At 39.8% G+C, this 26,693-nt stretch overlaps 1 protein-coding gene across 1 annotated transcript; it reads left to right on the top strand.

The window, feature by feature from the left end:
• The first annotated feature begins 4 nt into the window (after window positions 1-4).
• Window positions 5-13,914, top strand: LOC133395139 (uncharacterized). The gene is made up of 4 exons (XM_061663835.1): window positions 5-191; window positions 275-698; window positions 763-982; window positions 13,744-13,914. Exons 1-4 carry the CDS (start codon window positions 62-64, stop codon window positions 13,912-13,914), a joined length of 945 nt encoding a protein of 314 aa, XP_061519819.1. The 5' UTR covers window positions 5-61.
• The last annotated feature ends 12,779 nt before the right edge of the window (window positions 13,915-26,693 follow it).

The following is a 26,693-nucleotide window of genomic DNA, read 5'->3' as shown; positions in this document are numbered from 1 at the left end:
ATTTCTTTTGCTTCGAACTTAAAGTTGTTTTTTTATTTGTTTTGCATAAAACCAAGTGAAAATGGATACGTCTAAACGTTTGAAGAAAAGTGGAGTGGCGAGCAAGCGTACCAAAGCAATTTGGGAGCGCTTTGAAAAGGCATGGGAAGAGGAAAATCTTCCGGGAACAAGCAGCGATGTCGATCAACAAGGTAAGTGTTTGTGTTAAAACAATCAAATATGAAAAACGCAAGCAGAGCAATAATTTGTTATTTAATATTATTACACATTACAGCTTCATCATACGGGAATGTGCAGCCGGATGCCGTGGAAGTTGCCGATATACCCATGGAATCAGAAGCAGCGGATTACGTTTCTGATGACGATGAAGACGCTGATTGCTCGGTGTTGGAAGACGATTGGAGTGAAGGCGAATTGGAGGACGAAGTCAATGAGGATGAGTATTTTGATGCTGATGAAGCCCCCGAAGGCAATGCTTATGCTAGCAGGCTTAGGATATGGGCTTTAACTCATAAAATAACGCATTCAGCATTGAGTGATTTGCTGGTGTTGACTCGTGAAACTACAAATATTTCTCTTCCTAGGTGTGCAAAGACGCTACTGAAGACTCCGAAACAGGTGGAGAGACATTTTACGGCCGTTGGAGAAGGGCAGCTTTGGTACCAAGGAATACAAAGCACTCTCCAACAATATTATCGGTAAGAATAATATGACTGTTTGGAATGAACATGTGGTAATTTTTGGTTTACTTTTTCGTTCTAGATCTGTACCACCAGTCATCCGATTGATAGAAGCTAATATCGCGGTAGATGGACTTCCGATGCATAATAGTGGACCAACGCAGCTATGGCCTATATTAATGCACATAGTTAATCTACCAGCACTGCCAATCATGGTGCTGGGTATATTTTGTGGTGCGACAAATCCGAGCTGTTTGGAAGGATTTCTCCAGCCTTTAGTGAATAAGAATAAGAATAAGAAAGTGAATAAGAAACTTGAGAATTTTCAAAGAGAAGTAGAGAGTAACAGCAAATTTATTATATATTTTTAGGAGTAACGTATCCTCCTGGGCTGGCAGCATGTATAAAGTGCAAAATAGTTGGCAGCCATGACGGAACCAAAACAATATATGAAGGAACAGCTGAAGTTCGGACCGACAAAGAATTTAGAAACGGAGACTATGTGAAACACCAAAAATATTACACGCCATTATTAGATATAGATGAAGTAGACATCGTAACACAAACAACGATAGCCGATGACCTTCACTTGTTCGCACTAGGAATAGAAAAAAATTACTTTAAGGTTTTACAACTGGTGCTTTACACCCTTTTCCGAAGTGGTCAAAACAAGAGCAGTTAGAAATTTCGAATATTTTAGTCAGGATCGAATACCCGTCAGAGATACATCGTAAGCCTAGGGCATTAAAATATTTAGGGTTTTGGAAGGGGTCCGAATTGTCAGCATTTTTATATCACGTTACCATACCTTTGTTAAAAAACAGAATATCAGATCTAGCCTATGAGCACCATAAACTTTTTTTCATTGCGGTAAATTTATTCTCTTCAAGATTATTTGAACAATATTGGATATATGCTGGTCAGTTGCTCGAACAATTTGTATTAGAATATAGCACAGTTTATAGTCGAACACATTTAACAATTAACGTTCATAATTTACTACATGTAGCAGCAGATGTTGAAAATTTCGGGCCTCTTCCATTTTTATCAACTTATTGTATTGAGGACAAGTTAGGCTTTATGAAAAACTTAGCTAGAACAGGACATAGAACTTTAAACCAGATAGTGTGTAGATTAATAGAACTAACACAATTAGAGGCAGCAGATGCAAGGAAAAAGGATGATACAGTGTATCCATCACTAAAGGTAAAAAAAGATGAGGTAATTTTGTTGGTCAAACCAAAATTTATGTTAAGAAAGGGCAATAGAAATCGATGGTTTTTAACACAGGAGGATCAGATAGTAAGATATTGTACTGCAGAAAAGTCATCAGGATCATATTTTATAGAAGGACGATTCTTAAAAGAGAAACAACTAACTTTTAGCCAACCATGTAGCTCGGCGATAATTTATAACTTTACAGCTAGGGTAGAAGATTTATCACAGGAAATAGTCAGGGTAGAATTAAAAGAAATTAAATGCAAGCTAGTGGCAGTTAGTTTAGATCAGGGTAATACATTTTATTTCAGTCCTCTTTTACATACACTTGAAAGTTAGATCATAATTAAAATATGTAAGCTGTTAGGTTTAGAATACCTTTTACGGAGAAAAGGGTTGTTGCCCCGACTAATACCCGTGCCTTAGAGTCAACACGCTCACAGATATACGAAGGCACTCATCTCAGACAACACTCACACATGCAACGGGAAATACTCGATAATCGCAACAGACCACTACTGCGAGGCACTAACACTGATGATAATGATATTAAGATAAAAACCGTGGCTAATCCTGAGCCTCGTTTTTGGCTATTTTTTACCAACATCAGTCCTGATGTGACTCCCGACGATATGGCAAATTTGGTTAAATCCATGCTCAATACAAACGATATACATGTTCGCCGGTTAACCAAATATGATGCGGATCTGAGCCGTCTAACATTCGTTTCCTTCAAAGCCGGCATTCCATCAACTTTGAAGAATGTGGCTCTGTCTCAAAATACTTGGCCAGCTGAAGTTGCGTTTCGTGAATTTACCGATTACCGTTCGCAACGGGGGTTTCAGTTTACATACCAACCACACGCATTGCACCAACATCAACAGCATCCACCGGCTCCACAGTCACCGCCACTAATCGACGCACAATCACCAATACTCACCTCATCGCCCCCGCATCTTTCGTCCCCATCATCATCTCTATCTCGGGGCGGAGGCACTCTCATCGCAGCATCTCGTCATCTAAATACCTGTGAGGTTATACCGCCGAGCGCTTGCCTCGAACAGTGCTGGTTACAAATCAAGCTTCCTTCCAAAGCAAATCTTCATCGGTGCAATCTACATACCCCCTACTCTTGCCAAAAATCAAAATACGCTCAGTGCACTTGAGGCAACGATCGATAATATAGTGTCGAGGATGAAAAAACATGATCGTATGCTGCTTTTTGGAGACTTTAATCGAGCGGATATTTCATGGATACACGACACAACACAACAGTATTTACGTGCACAAGTTTCCCCTACATCCGTTGATGCGTTTTTCGACATTATTCGCTTTTATAACTTGCGTCAGCTCAGTGGCATTTTAAATTATCGGAATGTACAATTAGACCTAATTTTCTACTACTCTCCTCATGATAACTACGCGTCTCACGTCAGCATTCCTTCATTAGCCGTTTCTCCTCTATTACCTGAAGATCAGCATCACCCAGCATTAGAATTGTGTACTTCTATTAATCACACATCCGTTAATCAATTGTCGTCTCATGTTGGGAGTAATGCAGGGAACCTCAATCGCTCATATAACTTTAGAAAGTGTGATTTTCAAAAACTTAATAATTTGCTGTTAGATACCGATTGGTCCCGTGTGCACTCGGCACCTTCGCTGGACGAAGCGGTCTCTATTTTCACACAGCTAGTGTCTTCAGCTTTCCCATTGTGCTGTCCTTTAAACGTAAAGCCCCTTCTTTTCCTCCCTGGTCCAATTCAATCCTTAGATCCATGAAACGTGATAAGCAGCGCTACTTACGCGACTATCGGGAATACCGCAATCCATACACTAAACGACTGTTCAAATATGCAGCAACGGCGTATCGCATTTATAATCGGGCCCGTAATAAGTCCTACATAGCTTTCTTGCAATACCGATTTACTTTTCACCCAATACAGTTCTGGAGCTATATCTCTTCCCTTCGTAACAATCATCGTCTGCCCAGTAGTTGGTATGTTCCTTCCAGGTGTTTAAGAAATCGGACTGCTCTTGCAATACTTTTCCGCAATACAGCGTTTGGCATTAACGACCCGTGGCTAATTTGTTTGCGTCAATTCAATGAACATTACCGCGATTTTAATTTCCAATTTTATGTTCCGGCTCTTTGTTATTCGTTCTAATTATGTCTCTGTTATTCTTAATTTCTTTTTTGTTTTAAATATTTTCTTCTTATCCGCTGCTTATTTTCTTTTCACTATGGATTTCCATTCTGTTACATCCTTTTCTATTTCCCCTTAGTTTAGTTAAGTTTCAGTTTGTTTAGTACCAATAGGGCTAACTAGGTTTTCAGCAATTATATGTTCAACCCCAGAGGCAGACATATTGAAATTAATAGATGAAATGAAATGACATGAAATGATTTTTTTGTTCTTTCAGTAAACAATTGACATTGAATCACAACCCAGTAGCGGAATTTGGGGCAAGTGTGCCACCTTAAGCATTTCAAGTTATAACTCACTAAAACGTGTTTTTCAAAAGCCGATTTAAATCTCATAACCATTTAACATCTATGTCCTCACTTATAACTGAGTTTCGCTTGAAAAAAGTGCAAACAAAACAGTTTTTGAAGCGTTTTAAAAAGGGTCCAAAAAGACGTTGTTTTTTGGGCTATGGGGCAAGAGTGCCACTCGTATGGGGCAAGACGGCCACCTGGTTAAAATAACCGTATTTCTTAGAAAATTGTAAATCATTACGTTTGTACCACTAGTGTATGTATTCCTACATGTCTTAAGTCACCAATGAACCCCTTTTCATCACAAACTGTATCGCAATATGGGTTGTTGCTGGTCTGTTTTTCCGGAGTAGAATCCGCTCGTAAAAGCGCACCATACCGCAGCACGCTACAACAATGTTTACATTTTTGTCATCTCGCGCCTATGAAAGATGGTGGCACACTTGCCCCAAATAGAGATGGCTCTTTTGCCCCAAAAGTTGTAACTTTTTTGAAATTGAATTTTTAAGTGACAAAATAAAGGTTTTTTTCAACCAACCCCACAAAAAAATTCACGTTTTCTCAGCTATACGGTGGTGTAAATATTTTCTCGGTTGATTGTTTGCATGATTTTTAAGAGCTTATTTGGTTGGATTCAAAAATTATAATATTCTGCTCAATTTCGAAACTCAACATAAATCAGTTCAAAACAATGGGAAATATCGATTGATCTATATGAAATTTGGCTCAGTATACCCAGTCATTGGAAAGCAACCAACTGTATACAAAATTGATCATTAAACTAAAGTTTTCAAGGAAAAATGCTTGGTGGCACTCTTGCCCCGTATGGCACACTTGCCCCAAATTCCGCTACATCGACAACTCGAGGGGTAAAACGTGCTCGAATAACGCAGGATAGTGCAAATAGTGTACTAGGAGAGTTAATTGTTCTTACGTCCAAAGTAATGAAACGCCAAATTGCAAAAAAAAATCAATCGGATGCATTTGAAAAATACGTGCATTGTTCATTGCAAAAGTAAAATCCCATGCATAGGTCGCAAATAGAAAGCCGGATTATTCAAAGGATTGCGGAATATCCGGATATAAACACTGAAGAAGAATATTTGGAGGAGGAAAACGAAGAGGATTTGTAATAATTTAGCCTATTTTTTAATTATTGTAAGCTGTGTTTAATTGATTGAGCCGGTCTCGTGGTACAGTCGTCAACTATTACGACGTAACAACATGCCCGTCATGGGTTTAAGCCCCAAATAGACCGTGTTGCCATACGTAGGACTGACTATCCTGCTCTGGGTGGTAATCCTAAAAAAGTCACTGAAAGCCAACCCAAGTGGTACAGGCAGGCCCTGACCGACAACGGTTGTTAAGGCCAAAAGAAGAAGAAGTTTAATTTATAAATAGTAATATCTTCAGCTATACAAATAAAACATTGGGGTCCTTCACGATTCTAGTTAGTTTTTTGTACGGAGTTTGACAGTTGGAGGCTGAAATCATGTAAACACTCCATACAAAACCACACAAAAAACTAGCCTGCAATTTTCAGTCTAGATTATTCTAGCCACAAAGCTAGAATTAGATTCGAGTACCTGCTCGAAAACACGGGTTTGTTTACATTTATCCCAAGGTGCATTAAAAAAATCAGGTGAATCTGGAATCAAAGTGTATGTAGTCCAGGTGGTCTCATAGCATTTTTTATAATCAGATTTGAATACCCAGTCAGAAAAATCGGACTTAATTTACCCCTATCTTACCGCTAAATTACCGGTAATTTAAGAGTATTTTAATGGTAAAATAGCAGTCCTTAATTTACCCATTCGAGCAGTTTTGACAGATCCTATTCCTTCCTCTATTTTATTTTTATTTTTGTCGGCCAAATTGTTAATAAATAACACGAAATGTATTATATTACAGTTGAATGCTTTTATTCAATCATTGTCCTTTACTTATACAAACGATTACAATGTATCTTTTTAAGCAAACTCGACTTGAACAGCCGCTTCACCCGGAGAAGGTGGTGCACAAATAGCACTAATAAATGCAATTTCTCTGCTTTTTTTTTACATTTTACATTTTTAAACACATCGCCGATGTCTTCTTCCACTAAAAGATCATTAAAACAATACTCTTTTTGTTCTAATTTACATCTTTTCACTGACAACAAACGACAACACTTCGTACCGCTAAATTGCTCTTAAATTGCTGTTATGACAGACACAAAACTGCTCGAATGGGTAAATTAACAGAAGGCTGTCTGACTGGGTATATCTTTTTGACAGAACGAGTGAAAACTTTTGCTCCAACGAGCTTTCTGGAGGCTTGACGAATACTCAAAACACTCTTACAATCTTCATTCAGAAGCAGAAGCGATAAAAATCAGCCTTCTAAATTCATACACCTTGGGATAAGCCCAACTGTATATTATACTCACTTAGATAGCTGCTCGAAAACTGCTATACAATACAAACAGCTGACAGGCTGAAATTTCAGCCTACGAGCTTTAAACGGAAAGGGCCCCATTTTTTGACAAACATATTCCGACCAACAAGTGACTCGCCGAAGTACATCACTTGGTTTAGTTTTTGGTCTGTAAATGAAACATCAGCTTTTAGTTGACAAATCGAAACAGCAGCAAATTCCCTTATGGCCCCCAGGATGCAAGTAAACTTTTCTTGCTTATTTGAATGAGTATCTGAATTTTCTGGTAAGGTTTTATAATTTTCAGTTGCCTGAAGGGTATCATCCGTCAGTTTATGGCTTGAGATTGGATCCAACATCACATTGTTTTTAGTTGGAAATAGTGGCAACGGGTGTTTTGTGGTTATATAGTGCTTTAAGTTTCCACAAGTCCGGGAGCTCGTACGGAAACCTCTTTTCATATAAGTGTAGTGGACAAGATTCTTTTCGAACTCCTTTTTCATAAAATGGATGTTAAGATGACGTCGTAAGCCATCAACATATCCCTCAACCAGTTGCTTGCAACAGGAACACTGCAACACATCTGCCATTTTTCTTCTGAAACAATCAAACATTCTGGTTAAAATCACTTATACTTACTGTTTCGTTGAACTACAGTCAAACCCAAAATCGCGACGACTTTCCAGATCTCTTTACATGATTTATTTTCCCAAAAGCTTGACAAACGGAGAAGCACAGTAAAAAAACTTCTGTCTGGTCTTACGGTTAGAATAAAAAGAGCCGCTACACTCTGTTTCTTTCCGTCCCGTCAAAAATTGCGAGGGTTGCGAGTAGTATAATCTGCTCGAAATCTTAAAGGCCGGGGGACACTGTCCGTACTCGCTAGGGTAATTTCGATTTTAACTAGCGCATCTGGCGGCGGCTGGTGGAAGCTTTTTTTGGTCATCGAGGGAATGGTCATGCCGAATATCAAAATTAAGTAGTTTTTTCCAGAGTTTTTGGTCATAAAAATGGATGCAATGCGTGCAAAACATATGCATCTACCTTTTACAAAACTAGTCTTCTCCGATTTAAGTAAAACAACATAAAATAACACATTTTCTAAAGCGGCTTCAAATTGTTTGCCAAATTGCTTCCGACAGCCGCTGCCAGATGCGCTAGTGAAAATCGAAATTACACTTCGGATTACGATCAATGTAGCCCGGCCTTAAGGTATTTTAAATACAGTGAACCCTCTCTTATTTGATAGGCGATGGGACTGTCGAATAAGAGGGGTTTTCAAATTAGAGAGGTGAAAAGTGAATGAAAGGTCCATACAAACAAGAAAGAGACAGAACATTTAGAATGCAGCCTTAACTCTTGCTATAGGAAACAGTGCATACGATTGCCAATTTGAGCATACATCATTCAATAACCATGGCAACGCCATACACAAATAAGAGGGACACAGATTTCAGAGGTTTTCCAAATTAGAGGAACAAAAATGTACTGGAAATCAAGGGACTGTGAAAAATGTTCAAATAAGAGAGGTTTTTCAAATTGGAGAGGTGTCAAATAAGAGAGGGTTCACTGTAATCTTTATTTTTTATTCATTTTTTTACGATGTTATTTGTCGAAAAGATTACTATTTCAATTACAGCAATTATCCGCAGTACGCGATACTCGATATACGTGAATTCGCAGTACGCGGTTCCTCTAAATTTGACAGCTCCATGTGTTTTTTGTAAATATTTGGATTCTTTGAAATATTTTATGCTCTTTTTGAATTTCCTTAATGCTCTGAAGGTATTTTTCATTAAATTTGTGCAAAAGATACCTATTTTACAACAAAAAACTTTAATGCCAAACTCTGTGGCGATATTTGTCAACCCTCGAACCGGTAGTGTAAACTATTTTTCGATATGAATCCTTTTTCGCGAAACTCGAGATACGGTATGGTGCTCGGTCCCGTACGATAGCGTATATCGGATAATGACTGTATTGTGGATTTTTGCAAAATAAAATGTCAAAATTCAGACTTTTAGCATGCTACAAAAGCAATGCAAATACAAAAATCCATAAAATTTGAAATAGTGATCTGTTTGACACCTAACTAGTGTTGGGTCAAGTAGCTCTTTTGCAAGAGCGGAGCGCACTAAAGTGTGCGGTGCGCTTGAGGTAGCTCCGCACAGAGCGCTGCACACAGGAGCGATTGTGCGATGCGCTCCCAGGAGCGAAATTTCGCACTTTACTGAGCACTGCACGCAGGAGCGATTGTGCGATGCGCTCCCAGGAGCCGAGGTTCGCAATTCAGGGAGCGCTACACGCAAGAGCGAAGTTTCGCACCACAAGTAGCGATGCACGCAGTAGCGATTGTGCAATGCGCTCCCAGGAGCAAAGTTTGGCACCACAAGTAGCGATGCACGCAGGAGCAATTGTGCAATGCGCTCCCAGGAGCAAAGTTTCGCACCATACGGAGTGCTGCACACAGGGCTGCGTATGTGCGATGCGCTGCCTGGAGCGAAAATGCTCTCCGCCAGGATAAGTTGAAACAATGAGCTAGAAGATGTGCGCTTGAAAGCTTCGCACAGAATATGATGGCTTGCATAAATCCAGGCTTTGACTTGCGGAATGTGAGCGGAATGCCCCAATTATTTTTACTCACCTGTTTGAAAGAAATTATTTTCTTATGAGTCGAGTGACAAAAAGTTTATATAACGTAATACATACATAATTGGCCTATTCCTTTGCGGGCCGGATTTTCAATAAAATTTATTTTGAATATGTTTAGTGTGTAATGTGTTTATATGAGTGCGTATATGTTTATTATAATTGAAATTGAATACAGTAATAGAAAATAATTGATTGTACAGTCATTATATCTTAGTCCATATCCGCCTCTCACTTCTGCATTCTGCTTCTGTCTTACATTTTGTTTTTTTTATTAAACCAAATTTTGCTTAGCTTGCTTGAATGCAATCTATTTCGTTTAAAAGATTCAATGTCGGCTGCCTTTGAAAAAACCCTTTCACATGGCACAGAAGAGGCTGGGATGCAAAGAATGCGAAGCATTAGGTCGTATAATCTCGCATACTTGTTTTTGTGTAATTTCCACCATTCAAGAGGGTTGTCCGCTCTATGTGACAATGGCTCGGCCGAGTAATTGTCTAGTTCCTTCTGAGTTTCAATTCGCGTATGTAAATAACTTGGGAATCATTTTGTTCGGTATCGAAATCTTTCCAAATACTATTGGTAATGAGATCCTCACTAATTGCATCTTCAGTTTCGTTAACAGTTTTTATTTGAATTCATTGGTTTGTGTAGGCAATGTGTCTAATAGTAGCAATATATGTTTGCAGCTTTGCTGAAATCCTGTGTCGCTTTGGAATCCTTTTTGTTTGAACCGGGGGTCCAAAATGGTGGCTTGCTTAACAACATTTAGATGCAAATTATAGCTAAGAATAGCAAGTGAAGATACAATTGGATGTTTATTGGAATAAAAACGTTCCAGCAAATGGAACGTTGAATTCCAGCGTGTAGGAATATCCAATATAAGTTTAACTGGGAATGAATGAGGTTTTTTGATTTAGTAACTAAAGAATATTCTGCTGAACAAACAATAACGTTGTCCAAAATGCGTCCATGTAAATAACGAAAAGAAATCTCTGTCAAAGAGTAGATCTAACGTGTTGGATAGTCTTTCATTTACATCACTGATACCTTTCAATATTTTTACAAGCAGGTATATTGTTTCTGCCATGAAAATTCTGTTCGTCTTAAGTTTTCTTCCATTTCCTCAAGCATTTCTAGGGTTTCTAATCTTCTAAAATGTCCCTGTAAGCTCTCAGAATTTTTCATGTCGCTTGTGGCTGACCTCTTGTGAAGTGTGGCAACATACTTTTGATAAAATGTCTATTTTTTCTCTAAACGTTCTAACTGTGTATCTCGAGGTGTATTTTTTTAAAGGATCGGATGTTTGGTGTTGGAAATGGGTAAAGAACTGGTTCGAGAAGGTACGACGGGAACAGGCGAAGCAACATCGACGGAAGAATTGAGCAAGGAACTTTATCGATCGAAAACTATTGGATCAGGACGGATTGGCAAAGTGGTTCTACAGGAGAACATGGAATGGACAGAAAAGTCATGCGTGATGGCACGGTAGGACTGAGAGGGAGGGAAACAGAATGCCGGATTGAAACGTTTTGCACAATCGAAGTTGGACGGAACAACGAAAAGGTACGTGGAGGGACCCGGATCGGTTTGGGAGTTGTGATTTTGGGAGGCAGAGAAGGGAATGAAATGTTGTGAACTCCAGAAGAACTTGGAAAGGATAAGGACGTGGTGCGAACGAGCAGGGGAGGTGAATTTAATATGTCACCTGGAGATACACTAACCGGAGCGCGCGATTGCTGTTTTTCTGCTGTAACAAATAGCCTGAGATGGTTTTTATGTTGATGCTGTACGATGTTGTTGTTGCTGCTGTTGTTGTTGACCAGAGCTTCAGACATTTTCCTATCAAAGTAAAACCAATATAATTTCTTTTGTTCTCAATTAAAGCAGCTCACGCAAATCCCAAAAGCAGTATATATCATTGAGATAGTGCTGGCTGAACGATGCAATTGCGATCAAACCTGCTTAAGTACACAACATTTAATGACACACCTGTATATAATTTTTTCTACTATAATTCACAGCTATGTACGGAGTCAATACACTAGGATCATTGGAGAGAAACTTGAAAAAAGTAGGCGGGGTTTCAAACCGATGCGAACACTAGAATAAATAGAATGTTTACAATTACATAACCCATCTTTTATTTTCGCCTGCTGTCACCAATTTGCCATTGGTTTCAATGTGTGCGTGTCTCCGCGAAAATTTGGACCTGTGTGCGTGCAATCCCATCTCCCGCTAAGCTGAAAACGGGAGATATCAAATAGAAATGAGCAAAAAACTGCTCGATTTTTCTACTTGGGTACTCGCAACCCTCGCAATGTTTGACGGGTACGGATGGTTCACGCATCCCTGGCGTATACATCCAATGCGCAGCTAAAATAGAAAGAGTTTGTTATACTTGTTCGGTGCCACTTGAATCACTCGATCATGGTATCACATGCTCATACTGTGATGACCTCCACCACATTACGTGCACTAATTTGCCCTTGACGGTGATCGAAGAGGTAAGACGGACAGCCTCTCTTTATTGGAGTTGCCCCGGGTGTACGAGCGCGATCGCTAACTCGCGTAGTAAGGAAATCAAGGGAACGGGAATGCAGGTTGGCTTTCAGGCGGCTCTCTCTGCTGCTGTTGAGGCAATGAAAGCTACCCAAGTTCCGCCAGTGGTGCATGAGATTCGCATGAGCTTTGCCGCTATAGGTGCGGTAAACCAAGCTCCCAGCCGGTGCTCCAATCCCATTGCCCTCAGATTCTCTTCTGAGTGGTAAGCGCAGAAGACTGGCTTCCGTGGACGCAACAACGTCTTGAAACATTGTTGTTGATAATGTTCCTACACCAGCTATCACAAACACTAATAATAAATACCAAAACAGTCGTCCTTCACTACCACAAATAATTACCGGAACCGATACCACCACCACATTGATAACAACTGTGACACAACTACAAAGACCTGATTATATGTGGCTGCACTTGTAAAAGCTTTCCACATCTGTCACCGTTGAACAGGTAGCGGAGATGGTAAAATCGCATCTAGACACCTTAGATTTCCTCGTTTTTTGCCTGTTGAAAGCGGGAACAGCTATTAGTTTTGTTAGTGCATTAACGTTTTAGGTAAGAATTTTAGCTGCTCTCCACGACAAGGCACTTACTGCAGGCTCTTGGCCGGCCGGACCCTGTGGGAGTGAGTTCCTCTCACTGCCACAAAGACCATCGTATCGTCAACGCGAACTCACTATCATACACTCACCTGTACCAGTTCAACACATCCCGTCTGATCCCTCGCAGTTATCACTTGACATGAATCGCAATTTAACTTCACTAGTTCCTGCTATATAGCTCATTACAACCCGCACACGGTCACCATTTACTGTCCGTCCCTCGTATGTAACTGTATACTAACAGCATGTGCGTAGTTTGCGACCCAAAACTGATGAATTCCGCTTAGCAGTATTACAAGCAGACTATGATTTTGTGGTATTCCTGGGACCTGGGACCTTGCTTGATCACAGCCTTCCCACCGCTCTCCTATTTGAAGATACGTACCGTGTCTATCGCTGCAACAGAAACGTCACAAACAGTTCTCTATCACGGGGTGGTGGTCTGCTAATCGCAGTGAGTTCTACTTTTTCTTCTCATGAGCTTCCTGCACCTCAGCCGACATTCGAATCCATCTGTATCTGCATTCAGCTTCCCACGTATGGAGTATACATAGCCGCTGCCTACCTCCCTCTGAACCACAGCTCGGATGAAAGTAAAATAAATGCATTACTGGACGGTGTTTACTGCACCTGTAGCGCATTAAATCCGAACAATAGATTCGTGCTCGTCAGAGTCTTTAATCAATCCGCTCTCTCGTGGTTGCCGGCTCAATTGAATTACGAAATCCCTTTTACGTTTTTCGACCCTCACTCCACCTCAGCTCGCAGCGCCCACTTCGCCGATGAGTTGCATCTGAATGCGCTTTACGAGCTTAACAACTATACAAACTCCTTGGGACGAATTCTTGATTTAATCTATGTAAACTGGTCGGGATCAACAACCTCCTCGCTTATACGTGTCAGCGATCATCCGTTACTGCCAATTGACTGCTACCACCTACCGCTGAATTCAATTTGGCCATCAGCACACCTGTAATGATCACTCTCACTATCGCCCCAGAAAGAAGGCTCAACTACCCTCGCACCGATCTCGCTAAACTATAGAGACTAATGCTACGCGGTCAGACTTGGTCAACATCTGTCCAGACATATTCGCGCTTCTTCCGGTGTACTACAGGGCAGTAACCTGGGCCCCCTACTGTACCTGCTCTACATTTACGACGTGATCTCGGTACTGGCCGACTCCAACTGCCTTTTATACGCAGATGAGGCAAAAATCTACCGTGAGATCCGGAATCCCGAAGACCATCAGCGTCTTCAAGCATCCTTAATTGAGTTAGACTCCTGATGCAAGTGGCACGCTTTAACTGTCAGCATCGAGAAGTGTGCTGCTATCGCATTCACTAGATTGCGTACGCCTGCACATTACACCTATATGCTAAACGGACAAAGTCTTGAAAGAGTTTTTACATGACTGGTACCGACGGCTCGACTGTGATACAAGATGCCTGCTGCTGGGGCTTCCTAAGCTCGCAGATCGTATTCAGCATGCCAGGTTGGCATTCATCACCGGGCTTCTTAACGGATGTATCGATTGTCCTGTGCTGCTCTCGCGGGTTCAGCAATATGTGCCAGCCAGATCATTTCGTGCCCGCTCAATGCTGGCTATTGCGACACCCCGGACTTCTTTTATTGCCTGGGACACCATGATCTGCATGACCCGGTCGCTACCCTGTATTAGCGACATTTACGAGTCCAGTACCACGGCGGTGGAATTAGCTACGCTTATTTATATAACAAATCACTAACTTGCGTGTCCTGTAATTATATGTATACGTAGAAGAGCAATTTCGAGTGGGCTATGCAGTCCATTAATAATTTTTTTTTTCCAGCTGGCATAAGCTTACATAACATACTTATTTCTATAGTTAATGCTAAAGAACAGTGCTAACAAAAACGCATCAAAAAACATAACAAGTTTAACTGTCAATCAACCAAATAAAAATAAAGAAAACAACATAAACTGTGGAAGCGTCATATTAAGCTATGTAAAAAGGTCCGTAAATTGTTTAAGTTTGAGTTCAAGTCGACATTGTTTCCTAGCGAGTTATAAGCACTTAACATTTTTAATAAAGGATCGTATGATCCAAAATTAGTCGATCTGAATTCTATGTTAAATAATGTCCTGGTTCTTAACATTCTACTGGGGGCCTGAAAGTTCAATTTACTCAGAATTGACGGGGCGTCTAAAGATCCGGTAACAAGTTTGTGTATAAATAAGCACTGTGCCGTCTTTCTTCTATGTTGCAGAGGTTCTAGTCCAAATAGCAGGCACCTTGTACGGTAAGAGGGACAAACAGAATTACGAGACCATGGGAGACGGTAAAACAATGAACGAGTGAGCTTACGTTGAACCGATTCTAGCCTATCTATTAAATATTGCTGTGTCGGAGTCCAAATAATACTAGCGAATTCTAAGGTAGGACGGACAATTGCACAATACAGAGCTTTTATACTGAATGGATCTTTGAAGTCTTTCGCAACACGCAAAATGAATCCTAACAAACGGAAGGCTTTTGAAAGTATTGCTTCATAGTGGTTCTGTAACGTAAGTCTGCTATCTAAATGGACGCCTAAATCGCGAATCACATTTTTACGCGGCACTGATCTATCATCAATTTTATAATCGTAAACAATGGGGGTTCTTTTTCTAGTGTAGGATATAACAGAGCATTTAGATATGTTGAGACGCATACAATTTGATTTACACCATGAGTTAAATCGAGTTAAGCAGTTTTGAAGGGTAAAACAATCGGTTTGATCTGATATCGGTAGAAACATTTTCATATCATCTGCATAAAACAATTTTTCGCAATCTGGTATAACATAAATAACATCGTTTATGAAAATGTTAAAAAGAATAGGTCCGAGAATACTGCCTTGTGGAACCCCGGACGTGTTGGTGAATGGTGCAGATATAGAGGAGGAAATATTCACTGTTATATGCCTATCACTTAAATAACAGGAGAGCCAATGAACTAGCGCCCCATTTACTCCGTAGCTTGATAGTTTTGAAATTAGCATTGAATGATTTACGGAGTCAAAGGCAATAATACAATAAAAATTAAACATTAAATAGAAAACAAGCTTTTTGTAAGTAACTTTCTTTTATTTTGAGCAGCTAAAAAATCGGTCGCTTGTCCCGGGGATGACGTCGTTACTTTTGTCACGATCGTGAATTTTCGTGCAGTCGAGGATCGTTGGCCCGATCGAGATGGACGGCTATCCACACGAAACCACTACAATAGTGTCCTCTATCGAGATTCACTAGAAGCCAAAATGGGCTAGCGGATCGATTGTTAATATTTATTAACACCTTCCATGTAGTGCCCATTCTTTAAATCTTGTTGTTCAACACGCTTTGAAAGCATCGATAAAATAAAAAACAAAAGAATTATCAAATTCAACAAAAGTTTAATCAAATGTTTTACATTTTAGAAAAAGCAATAAAGCTTCTAACAAACTTTTGGAAATGCAAACAAACATGAAATATCCTGCTTTAAAATTAATACAAGATTGCCCAACAAAATGGAATTCTACTAACGAAATGATAGATCGAATAGTTAAAAATAAAATCCCGTTAGTATCGTGTTTGGCCGCTGAAGGTTTTAATTAAAAGCTAGAAACAATTATAGGCTACTATGAAAAAAATAATAACTAAATAATCATTACTGAAAGCGGAACAAATAATAACGAATACGAAGATATTAATGATAATAATAATGAAGAATTTGGGATTACTTAAAACAATATGGAACAAACGAGGATAGAATGAATGCTCAATCGCATGCAGCTTCTGAATAAGATTCATTTTTGAGCGAAAAAACTTTAGCAGTAAAGGAAAACCCCCTTAAATGGTGGCAATAGCGAAACATTATTTGCCCTAAACTTTTCGAACTAGTACAAAAATATTTAAGCGTTCTCGCAACATCTGTTGCGAACGATATTTTTTTAAACCTGGACAAATCTCAACTGAAAGAAGGAACATATTAATATTAAGCTAAAATAAATTTTGTTTACTCACCGCAATTATGAATTATCTCTTAGTCTTACATTTAGAATATTTTAAATAATATTTGTTGAATGAATTACTTTTCTTGTTACCAATATAATATTTTTGTTTAAGATGTATCATTGTTTTTTATTTAGTTCAAATACATGTAAGCATTAGTTGTTTCAGAATTCACAACCATTTGTTTTTCATTAGGTTTATAAGTTGTAAGTTAAAAATTGTAAAAATGAATTAATAAAACTAATATACCTGAGTTAAATTTGCTCTAAAATGAGCTTTTCAATATCTTCTATTAGGCGTTACGTCCTACGCGGACATGCTGGCTTATAAGGCTTTCGAGACTTTATTCATTATCACGCAGACGGATAGTCAATCCTTGCTACGGGGGGACGGTCCATTCTAGGCTTGAACCCATGACGGGCATGTTATTGAGTCGTTCGAGTATGACTGTACTACGGGACCACCTCCAAACCCTCCGCTTTTGAATATGTGCCATCAAAATGAAGATAACAAAAACATAATATATGCAATAATTGATTCTTCTTCTACTTGACCTAACGTTCTGCGTGGACATGACGACCGATAAAGGCTTTCGAAAGTTATACAATAACACGTAGTAGGCCCTTGCAGTTATTTTGTCAGTTAAGCCTTGCTAAAGGAGGATGGTCCATATGATACTTGAACTCACCACGGGAATGTTGTTAGGTCGTTACCGGCCATGTTGATAAGAAATAGTAGAGTAGATGATGTAAAATATGTGTGGAATTTTGCGACCAAATACTGACGGTTTTCTTAATGGAACACACCAATTAAAAAAAAAGATGGAAAGCATTTATATCGCTGAGCCTTAATCCAGCTTAACGCTTTGTTGTACGTAACAGCGCATACGCACGCGTTGAAAACAATCAGTGCTCTTTATCATGAGTATTGATCCCTACTGATCACATCCTCTACTGTCGCTCCTTGGTTTCATTTACTCAGTCTTAGGGAGCGGCTTCAACCTGGCTAATCGTGATGGACTGGTTCGGCTGTTACAACTGCTTTGGCAACACCCGGCAAACAATGTGAGGGTTTGTCAGGTACCTCTCGCTCAAATTCTTCTAGTTGTCTCGCTTCCTCGTATAGCAATTCTGTCCAGCTGAGCTATCACGTCTTGCGACCTTGTCTGCTACGATAGAGGCCGTCGATGACAACTGATAAAGGCGGTCGTATCCGTACTAGTGATGGGAAATATGAATCTCAGAAGTGACTCGAATCTATGTATCCCGATCCCAATCCCAATGTGTTACAGCGTTTTATTCTAGTTTGTAGTGGGGGGAGGGGGGTGGAATTTGTTAAAACTGGAATAGGAGGTCATTCTATTTTACTGTTAATTATTTAACTTTGCAGTACTTACATCATAATTAGAACAGGTTCCCGAGATACGCGGGCATGTATTCAATATCAAATCAAATAATTTATTTACTGACTATAACTTCTCATCAAAAGCTACATTACACGAACTTTTGCTACATTTTGACTGAAAACTGCGTAATTCGACTTCCGAAATTAGAAATACGTGATTTCTCTCGACCCTCATTAATAGCGTATCTCGGGGACTGCCTCTTATTTCATTCGCAATCTCAATTCAAATCCCAATCGCAATCGCAATCTGAATACTGATGAGAATCCCATACAGAATAACAATCGAATCCCAATCAAATCCCAATCCCAGACGAATTGCTATCCAAATCCCAATCAGACTCCCAATCGAATACCAATCGAATACCAATCGAATTCCAATCCCAATCGAATCGCAATCTCAATCCCATTCAGAATCCCAAAGCCAATCCCATTCAGAATCCCAATCGAATACCAATCGAATCCCAAACCCAATCGAATCCCAAGCTAACGGGCGATCTCGGCAAATAGATGAGGGGATTCTGGTGTCGGTGCTTGGCTAGAGAAGAAGTGTAGAAAATTAAAATAAATGTTGAGTGGTGTTGGAGATCATAAAGTTTATTATTTTCTGTATAAATAGTTGTAACCTTTTCACACGTCCCTCTCCACTGTTCTCCTACTTACCCCTCGCCTAAAATCGTCAGACGTCGTGGAGCAATGCGTCTCCAGATTTCGCTGCTGATGTTGTTGTCCGAAGTAACCGAGATAGCAAAACTCCTTTACTACCTCGAGATTGTCGCCGTCAACTAATACACTGCTTCCCAAATGGTCTGAGTCTCCGGCAAGCAGATACTTCGTCTTCGTCGCATTGATTCTCATTCCAATTCTTGCTGCTTTGCGTTTGAGTCGAGTGTCAAACACCTTCACTGTTGTCCCGCCGATGATGTCGATGTCATCCGCGAAGCCAAGAAATTGGAGAGATCGGTAAAGGATTGTCGTTTTCTAGCCACGCACCTCGAATGATACCTTCCAGAGCGATGTTAAAGAGCAGACAGGAGAATCAATCACCTTGCCTCAGACCTCTGTGAGATTCAATCGCTTCCGACGTCAAGTTCGATACTCTCACTTTGCACTGCACCCCCTTCATTGTGGTCTCTAACTGCCGGATCAACTTCTCAGGAAAGTGGTACCGCTGCATGATGCTCCATAGCTCCTTCCGGTCTATGGTATCGTAGGCCGCCTTGAAGTCGGCGAACAGGTGATCCGTAGAGATCTGGCACTCTCGGCACTTCTGGAGGATGTGCCGTAGAGTGAAAATTTTGTCAGTGGAGGATTTGCCTCCAACAAACCCAGCTGCCGACAACATTTGTAGCAAGGGGCGCAAGTCTGCAGAAGAGCATCTGGGACAGGATCTTGCAGGCGACATTAAGGACTGTGATGGCTCGGAAATTCGAAAAATCCAGCCTATCGCCCTTATTGTAGACTGGGTGAGTAACACCCAGCTTCCGCTCCTCCGCTTCCGATTGCTGCCGGCAGACTTATTGCTTTTAAACTGTTTGATGGCGCTGGCAATCTCATCCAGATATTGCCCTGATTCAGAAGCTTGGATAATTGAGAGACATGTTAAAATTCTGTACGACGGGGAATGAGTAGGTGTAGGAGGTGGAGAGCCTTTGTTAACCTTCTAGAGGCTTCGGATTCACCCCCGTATCAGCGAGGTATTGCTACAACACTGTCAACAGAATAGCTACCCACAGAGCGGGAGTTAACAAAGGTAGATGTATGAACAGCCACTACGATGAAATGATGGACGATGAAATGAGGTCCCTTCGAACCATTTGTGAGGAATCGTCCTAAATTTATTCACGGTAAGTCCATTGTTTTGGTGCATATTAAACGCATGATACTTACATTTCCTTTTTTCTTTTTTTATTGGTTTCGTTTAACCACGGTAACATTTGCAGAAACCAAATTCCTTTCCTTACAACAGAAAGTGTCTTAAATGGGATGGTGCAAGTGTAGATACGGTCTGTCTTTCTGCAAAGAATACATATTGTCACGTCACCCAAAACACCCAGCGATAACGGGACCCGATAATCGTTGTACAGTACTTGAAATTGTCGTCTTATTATAGTGTAGATATGTTTTTGTAGGGCATTTGAGTGAACAGTGCGGATTGAACGTTTAACGTATAGTATAGTTTCGTGATTTGATATAGTTTCTTATAGTATGTGATAGGCTGATAATGATAGGAAAAATTTAACGGAAGAGAAGGTGATAGATGTGATAACTCGATGTTGTAATAGAATGATAGAGAAACGATTTTTTTATTAATCACGATCCAGATAGATATTAATTAACTAGTCATACATAAAAATTATCATCATGTACCGTTAAAAAACAAATTCAATATATATGCAACCCTACCAGAAGAAAGCAATTGTGATAATGTTTGTGAACTTGATGACACTTGTTGTGTTGATTGTTATTTCGCTTTGTACGCTATGCTAGGACATTATGACAGGTATGATTTCTATCTTAATGCTTTCAACACAACTGTGTGTGGTGGACAAGACTTAGCTAATCGTTACGTCAAACGGATTACAAGAAATTTCACTTATAACAGCCAGCGCCATTCAAGTGTACGGAACAAGACATTCATTTTACGAATTATTCCTCGCAATTTGAAACGATGGCTACGAAACGTGATAGAGAAACTGGTTCGTTGCATAACGCAAGGAAGAGTATCTTTGAAAAGCGATGGGCTGCGTGAGAGTGCTCCCAGCAAAATCAGTCGCAGCCTTTGACTTCAGATATGTAACGATCAACGAGCAACGGTTGCAGTGATGACAGTGATTTTACTTGAGTATACCCGCTGCGCAAAGCGATCGAAAACTTCTCAAACTCAAACTTCCAAAATATTTCACAGTCCATAGCCGGCATCGCGAATAAATGAACTCTTTTTAACAGTCGTTTAAAGTTCATTTTGGTTTAACCGAGTTCATTTGTTGTTCATTCCTGTTAAAATAAACGACCGTCAAAACAGTTAACGACTGCTCGATATCGCATATAGGCAAACACGGTTAAAAAATTCGAGCAGTATAATTAAACGACTGTTAATTTGCATCGCATACGCTCTTGGCAGTCGTTTGTTTAACGACGGCATAGGACCAGTCGTTAAAATTAACAAATGAACTCAATGCGTTCGCGATGCCAAATTCTAGCAATTTTTAACGACTCTGGTTAATTTTTAACGACTGTTAATTTTAAACCAATTCTTTCGCGATACCAGCTCACCCGCACGACAAAATCGAGCAGTTTTGTAGCTCGCATTTTCGATCGCTTTCCACCAAAAGCGATCGAAAAAGCGAGCAGAAATGTCAGGGAAAACGCTTGGATTCCGATCGAAGAAATATTTCAATCCAAAAATTTCAGCGCTGAAAATTTCAAAATATTTCATTTATAAATTTGCAACAATTTTGGATGCGAAATTTTTCACAGCCATGCGCTGTGAAATATGTTTGCAGTTTGATTTTGACAAGTTTTCAATCGCTTTGCGCAGCGGGAAGCCTCTAACCCTCACGACAAAATCGAGCAGTTTTGTAGCTCGGATTTTCGATCGCTTTCCGCCAAAAGCGATCGAAAAAACGAGCAGAAATGTCAGGAAAAACGCTTGGATTCCGATCGAAGAAATATTTCTTTCCAAAATTTTCAGTGCCGAAACTTTCGAAATATTTCATTTATCAATTTTGCAACAGTTTTGAATGCGAAATATTTCACAGCCATGGGCTGTGAAATATTTTGGAAGTTTGAGTTTGAGAAGTTTTCGATCGCTTTGCGCAGCGGGCATGGCTGTGAAATATTTCGCATTCAAAATTTTTGCAAATTTATAAATGAAATATTTCAAAAGTTTCAGCGCTGAAAATTTTGGATTGAAATATTTCTTCGATCGGAATCGAAGCGTTTTCCCTGACATCCCGCTGCGCAAAGCGATCGAAAACTTCTCAAACTCAAACTTCCAAAATATTTCACAGCCCATGGCTGTGAAATATTTCGCATTCAAAACTGTTGCAAAATTGATAAATGAAATATTTCGAAAGTTTCGGCACTGAAAATTTTGGAAAGAAATATTTCTTCGATCGGAATCCAAGCGTTTTTCCTGACATTTCTGCTCGTTTTTTCGATCGCTTTTGGCGGAAAGCGATCGAAAATCCGAGCTACAAAACTGCTCGATTTTGTCGTGAGGGATTTCTGCTCCCCGCTGCGCAAAGCGATCGAAAACTTCTCAAACTCAATCTTCCAAAATATTTCACAGCCCATGGCCCATGACCAAACAAGTTATAGCTGGGACTGATCAATTGGCACCGATGGGTGTGTAGTAACAGTTTATTTTTGTAATGGAGCTGTGCTTATTATTTTTACAATTAAAGATATCCGTTTACCAATTTCGACTGGTCCAACGAGTGACGGGGAGACGTTTTCGGCATTCAGCAGCGCTAACGAAACCGATGTGCTCGACGACGGTATCGTGCAGGACGAGGGTTTGGAGACACACATTTCCTACGCCGGAGTTTCGATGGAGGACGGTCTTCGGAATTGGGCCTTTGAGACGAATCAAACCCAAGGGAGCGTCACGTTGCTGTTACGTCACTTGCGGCAGTTCCCGCCTTATAACAATTTGCCAAGCAATCCGCGTAAGCTACTGAAGCCACCGGCCAGCATATCACAGGATGAGAAAGCAATATCGTCAATACTTGGTGGCCAATTTTAGTACCAGGGCATCGAAAAAATGTCTTCAATCTTATTTTCCGTAAGTAGATTGACATTTTAAAATCAAAGCTTAAGTTATTTTATAATATTTGTAGCTGTGTTTTTTATTTTTATTTTTTCAGCGATGTGCCTGCAGCTGAAGTGGTTTTGAACTGGACTTTTTTTGTCGACGGCCTGCCGTTATTTAAGAGTAGCCGCTCACAATTTTAGCCAATCTTGATGCGTGCACACAATGTTCCCCGGCTCCCTGTGATAACGGTGACAATATTTTGTGGTGAGTCCAAGCCACTCTTGCTGGACGACTACTTGGGAAAGTTCGTCAAGGAGATGAACCGTTTGCAGGCGAACGGTTTAAAATTAGGCAGTTGTGTGTACTGGGTAAAGCTTCGGGCAATTATCGCCGATGCACCTGCGCGCGCATGCATCAATGGTAAGACAAAGCAAGCGTTTAACCTGAACATGATGGGTAATTGTACAATAGCTTACATTTTTTGGAGGTGTTAAGGCGCTCAACGCGATCGAGGGTTGTGAGAAGTGCACCATACGAACGGAGTTTGACGCCAGAACACGTCGACGTTTCTTCCATTACGGTGCAATCGCTCGGCCAACGACGGACAAAGAGTTTCGGGAAGACAAATACTGGGAGCATTGTACAAAAATTATGCCACTCTTGAAACTAAAGAAATGCAACATGATTCGGAACTTTCGGGGTTTTGAGCGAATGAATTTCGCAGATAAAGGCGTTTTTGGAAAGCTGACGCATTTGTGAGAGGTTGCCGGTACCGCCCAAATGACAATCCAGCCTGCTTTCACTAGCTCAATGACAGCTGCTTCATACTGCCATACTGAGAGGCTATCATCGTTTCCTCCTGCGTACTGAGCAGCCTTGTTTTTCCTCTCGCTGAGGCGAGATGATTCTGTTAGTATGGTGGGCAAATCTATCACCGTTGATTACTCTAATGAGATGATCGGGCAACAGCCACTCTCATGATGAAATTCTGATGAGGTCGGATTTTGGAGTGAGTATCTTCTCCACATCGAGCCGCCATTGTGGTATGGTTTAAGCATATTAAGCAATATTTTTTGTGCAATCTTTATCGAGTTTTGATGTAAAAATATAAAAAATGTTTCCAAAAAAATTAAAACAAAGCGGATTTCTGTACAAAAGACTAAAAAAAAGATAGGGAGTGGGAGGATGATAATAATCAAGCCGGACCTTGCTGTAATGTACAGCCTTTAGGTAAGTTATTGTCATTTGATAAAATATAGTATTGCACGTGTTTACATAAATCAATATTGAAGAATATGATTTCGGCTCGTCCTCCTATATTTAAGAAGATGCATCAATAATAATCGAACCAGTGCTTGACAGTGATGATGATGATGTTGAATTATTTGATGAAGAAGAACCATTTCAAAATGAAGATAGTGAAGACGAAGAGTATACTGATATCGAATATCTTGAGACTAAAGATATAGAAACCAACAATTCTCAATTATCCAAATCTTTACGTATTTGGTTTATTAGGAACAAAATATCTAGAAAAGTTGCCAACGAACTATTGCAAATTTTGCGCGAAGATGCGTCTTGCGCTCTTGCACAAGATGTGAGAAAGAACACTATTGAAACCTCCGTTAAATGTAGGAAAACAAATTGTTTCTGTTCCAGGGGGTGGTCAAATGTGGTACCATGGTGTTGCAACATGCCTTCAACATTATTATCGGTGAGTTCTTAGCTTTTTTTATTACTTTCTTGATTGTGATAAATATCTTCCAACTGGTATTAGTTTTATCTTCAATTATTTTTAGTTATGTTTCTCCAAACGTAGAGGATTTCGAATAATGATAAATGATAAATAATAGAATCTACAGGATATCAATTCGAGCCATCATAACTGATTCTCCGACAAGAGCTTTCATAAAACGTCAGTAGCTCTGATTAATATATACAATAAAGGAAAATTAACATAAATCATTCTTCATTCTAAGATGTTTGTTACTTCAATGGAGTCCACGGATGTTTGAAGTGCAAATGCCAAGCTGTTCCATCAGACAATCCACGTAAATTAATTTACGAGGATTTAACTGCTGAACTTGGCACTGACAAAGACTTCAAAAATGAAAAATGGAGTTCTACCGGTCATCGTAGAGGTCCAACACCATTGACCGACTTGAAGCACTTTGACATAGTGATAAGGATTCCCATAGGCGAAGAAATGCATCTGGTGTATAAAGGCAATATTCTTAAACTGTTATTAGGATGGGATAGAGGAACTTTAGCTCCTTTTAAGAAGAGGTCTAAAGAAGACAGGCAGGAAATTCCGGCAGAGCTTATAAATATCAAGCTCCCTTCAGAATTTCCCAGGCGATTTAGATCATTGGATTCGTTTCATTTCTGAAAGGCAACAGAGTTAGGATGCTTTTTTAAAATATGGAGGTATAGTAGTACTAAAGGATAGAATAGGTAAAGTAGCATAGGAACATTTCAAATTGTTTTACTATGCAATTATTATTTTATCTTCAAATCATTTTAAATCACATTGGAAGTATGCAGGAAAATGTGATCTACTAGCCAGTTCCTCGTCAACTTTAATAAATGAGGCACATTAGAAACAACATATACATTTTTTTAGTGATGGGATATGGAAAAAATGGATTATTATAATCGACTGCTCTCAATTCTTTCCAACAGCTAGTATTTGCAGGACAGTTATCGCTAACTATGGCGACCACATTTATATTTTTTTCATTTAACTTTTCAATAATTTCCATTATGATTTCTTTGGTCATGCTTTGGTCAAACCCTATGTAGATTGGCTGCTAACAGTTCTTAAATAGTCCTCTAGCCATTACTACTTGAACATAATTGAACGGTCCCATTACTTCATCTGCTGCCGGGTTATATTCTAATACGCTTTCTACTTTCATTTCATCAAAACTAAGAACCGCGGCCAAAACATTTAGCAACAAAGATCGAGAATGTTTTCTAACTAAATTCAAAACGTCTTCTAAGATGCCTTGCTTTAAGTACATTTTTCGTCCATACCTTTGTAACGTGGATGGAGCAGCCATAGGCACCTTAAAATCTTTTCCTACGTAACAATATGCCCGCGAACTAAAATATTTCAAGGTGAACGCCTTGCTAATTTCCTCTTTGGTCCATCGTACTCGCTTCTTGTGCTTAATAATCAAATGAATTTGATTGCTAGTCAGAGTGTCTCCTAGCATTTGCTTCATTATTGGAACTACATCTGAACTTTGGATGCTTTCTTTCTTAATGGTTTCCTTTTTTTTACAAATTCACATTTTGTTTCTTTAATGCTGTATTTTCCTGAACAACCGAATCCAAATGCTGTTTCAAATTATGGTTTGCTGCTTTTAGGTTTTTAGCCTCCTCTAGTTGAGCAGTTGGGGCAGAAATTTTTAATTTCAGGAATTCAATTTGTTCATCCTTTTTTTCGCACATGGCACATTCTTTCTCACACGACTGATATAGCTCATGTCGGCGTTGCTCTAGAACAGGGGCCTTCAAACTTTTCAGCTCGCGGGCCACATTGCTTCAAAAATAATTATGTTGGGTGCCATTTGACGCTACCTTTAACTGATGAGTGAACGTTTAAATCTCGTTTTTACAACAAAATACTAACGATACTTGTACAGTTTCGTGTTACTAAAGCTTGATTTTTGTTTAAGAAATGTAAAAAACACATTTTTATTTGAAAAAGTCATAATAACGTAATATTTATATTAACTCTGGCAAAGTCATCGTGGGCCGCATTATAAGCTCTTGAGGGCCGCATGCGGCCCGCGGGCCGTAGTTTGGAGACCCCTGCTCTAGAACAACGTCGTTGTTCCCCCCCCCCCCCCCATTAGCAACTCTAACTGGTTGGTGCAGCGAATACGGG

This window comes from Anopheles gambiae, chromosome 2 (assembly GCF_943734735.2).
Source record: "Anopheles gambiae chromosome 2, idAnoGambNW_F1_1, whole genome shotgun sequence".
Taxonomy (NCBI): domain Eukaryota; kingdom Metazoa; phylum Arthropoda; class Insecta; order Diptera; family Culicidae; genus Anopheles; species Anopheles gambiae.
The sequence above is the reverse complement of the archived record's forward strand: the minus strand, read 5'-3'. Positions and strand labels throughout refer to the sequence as shown.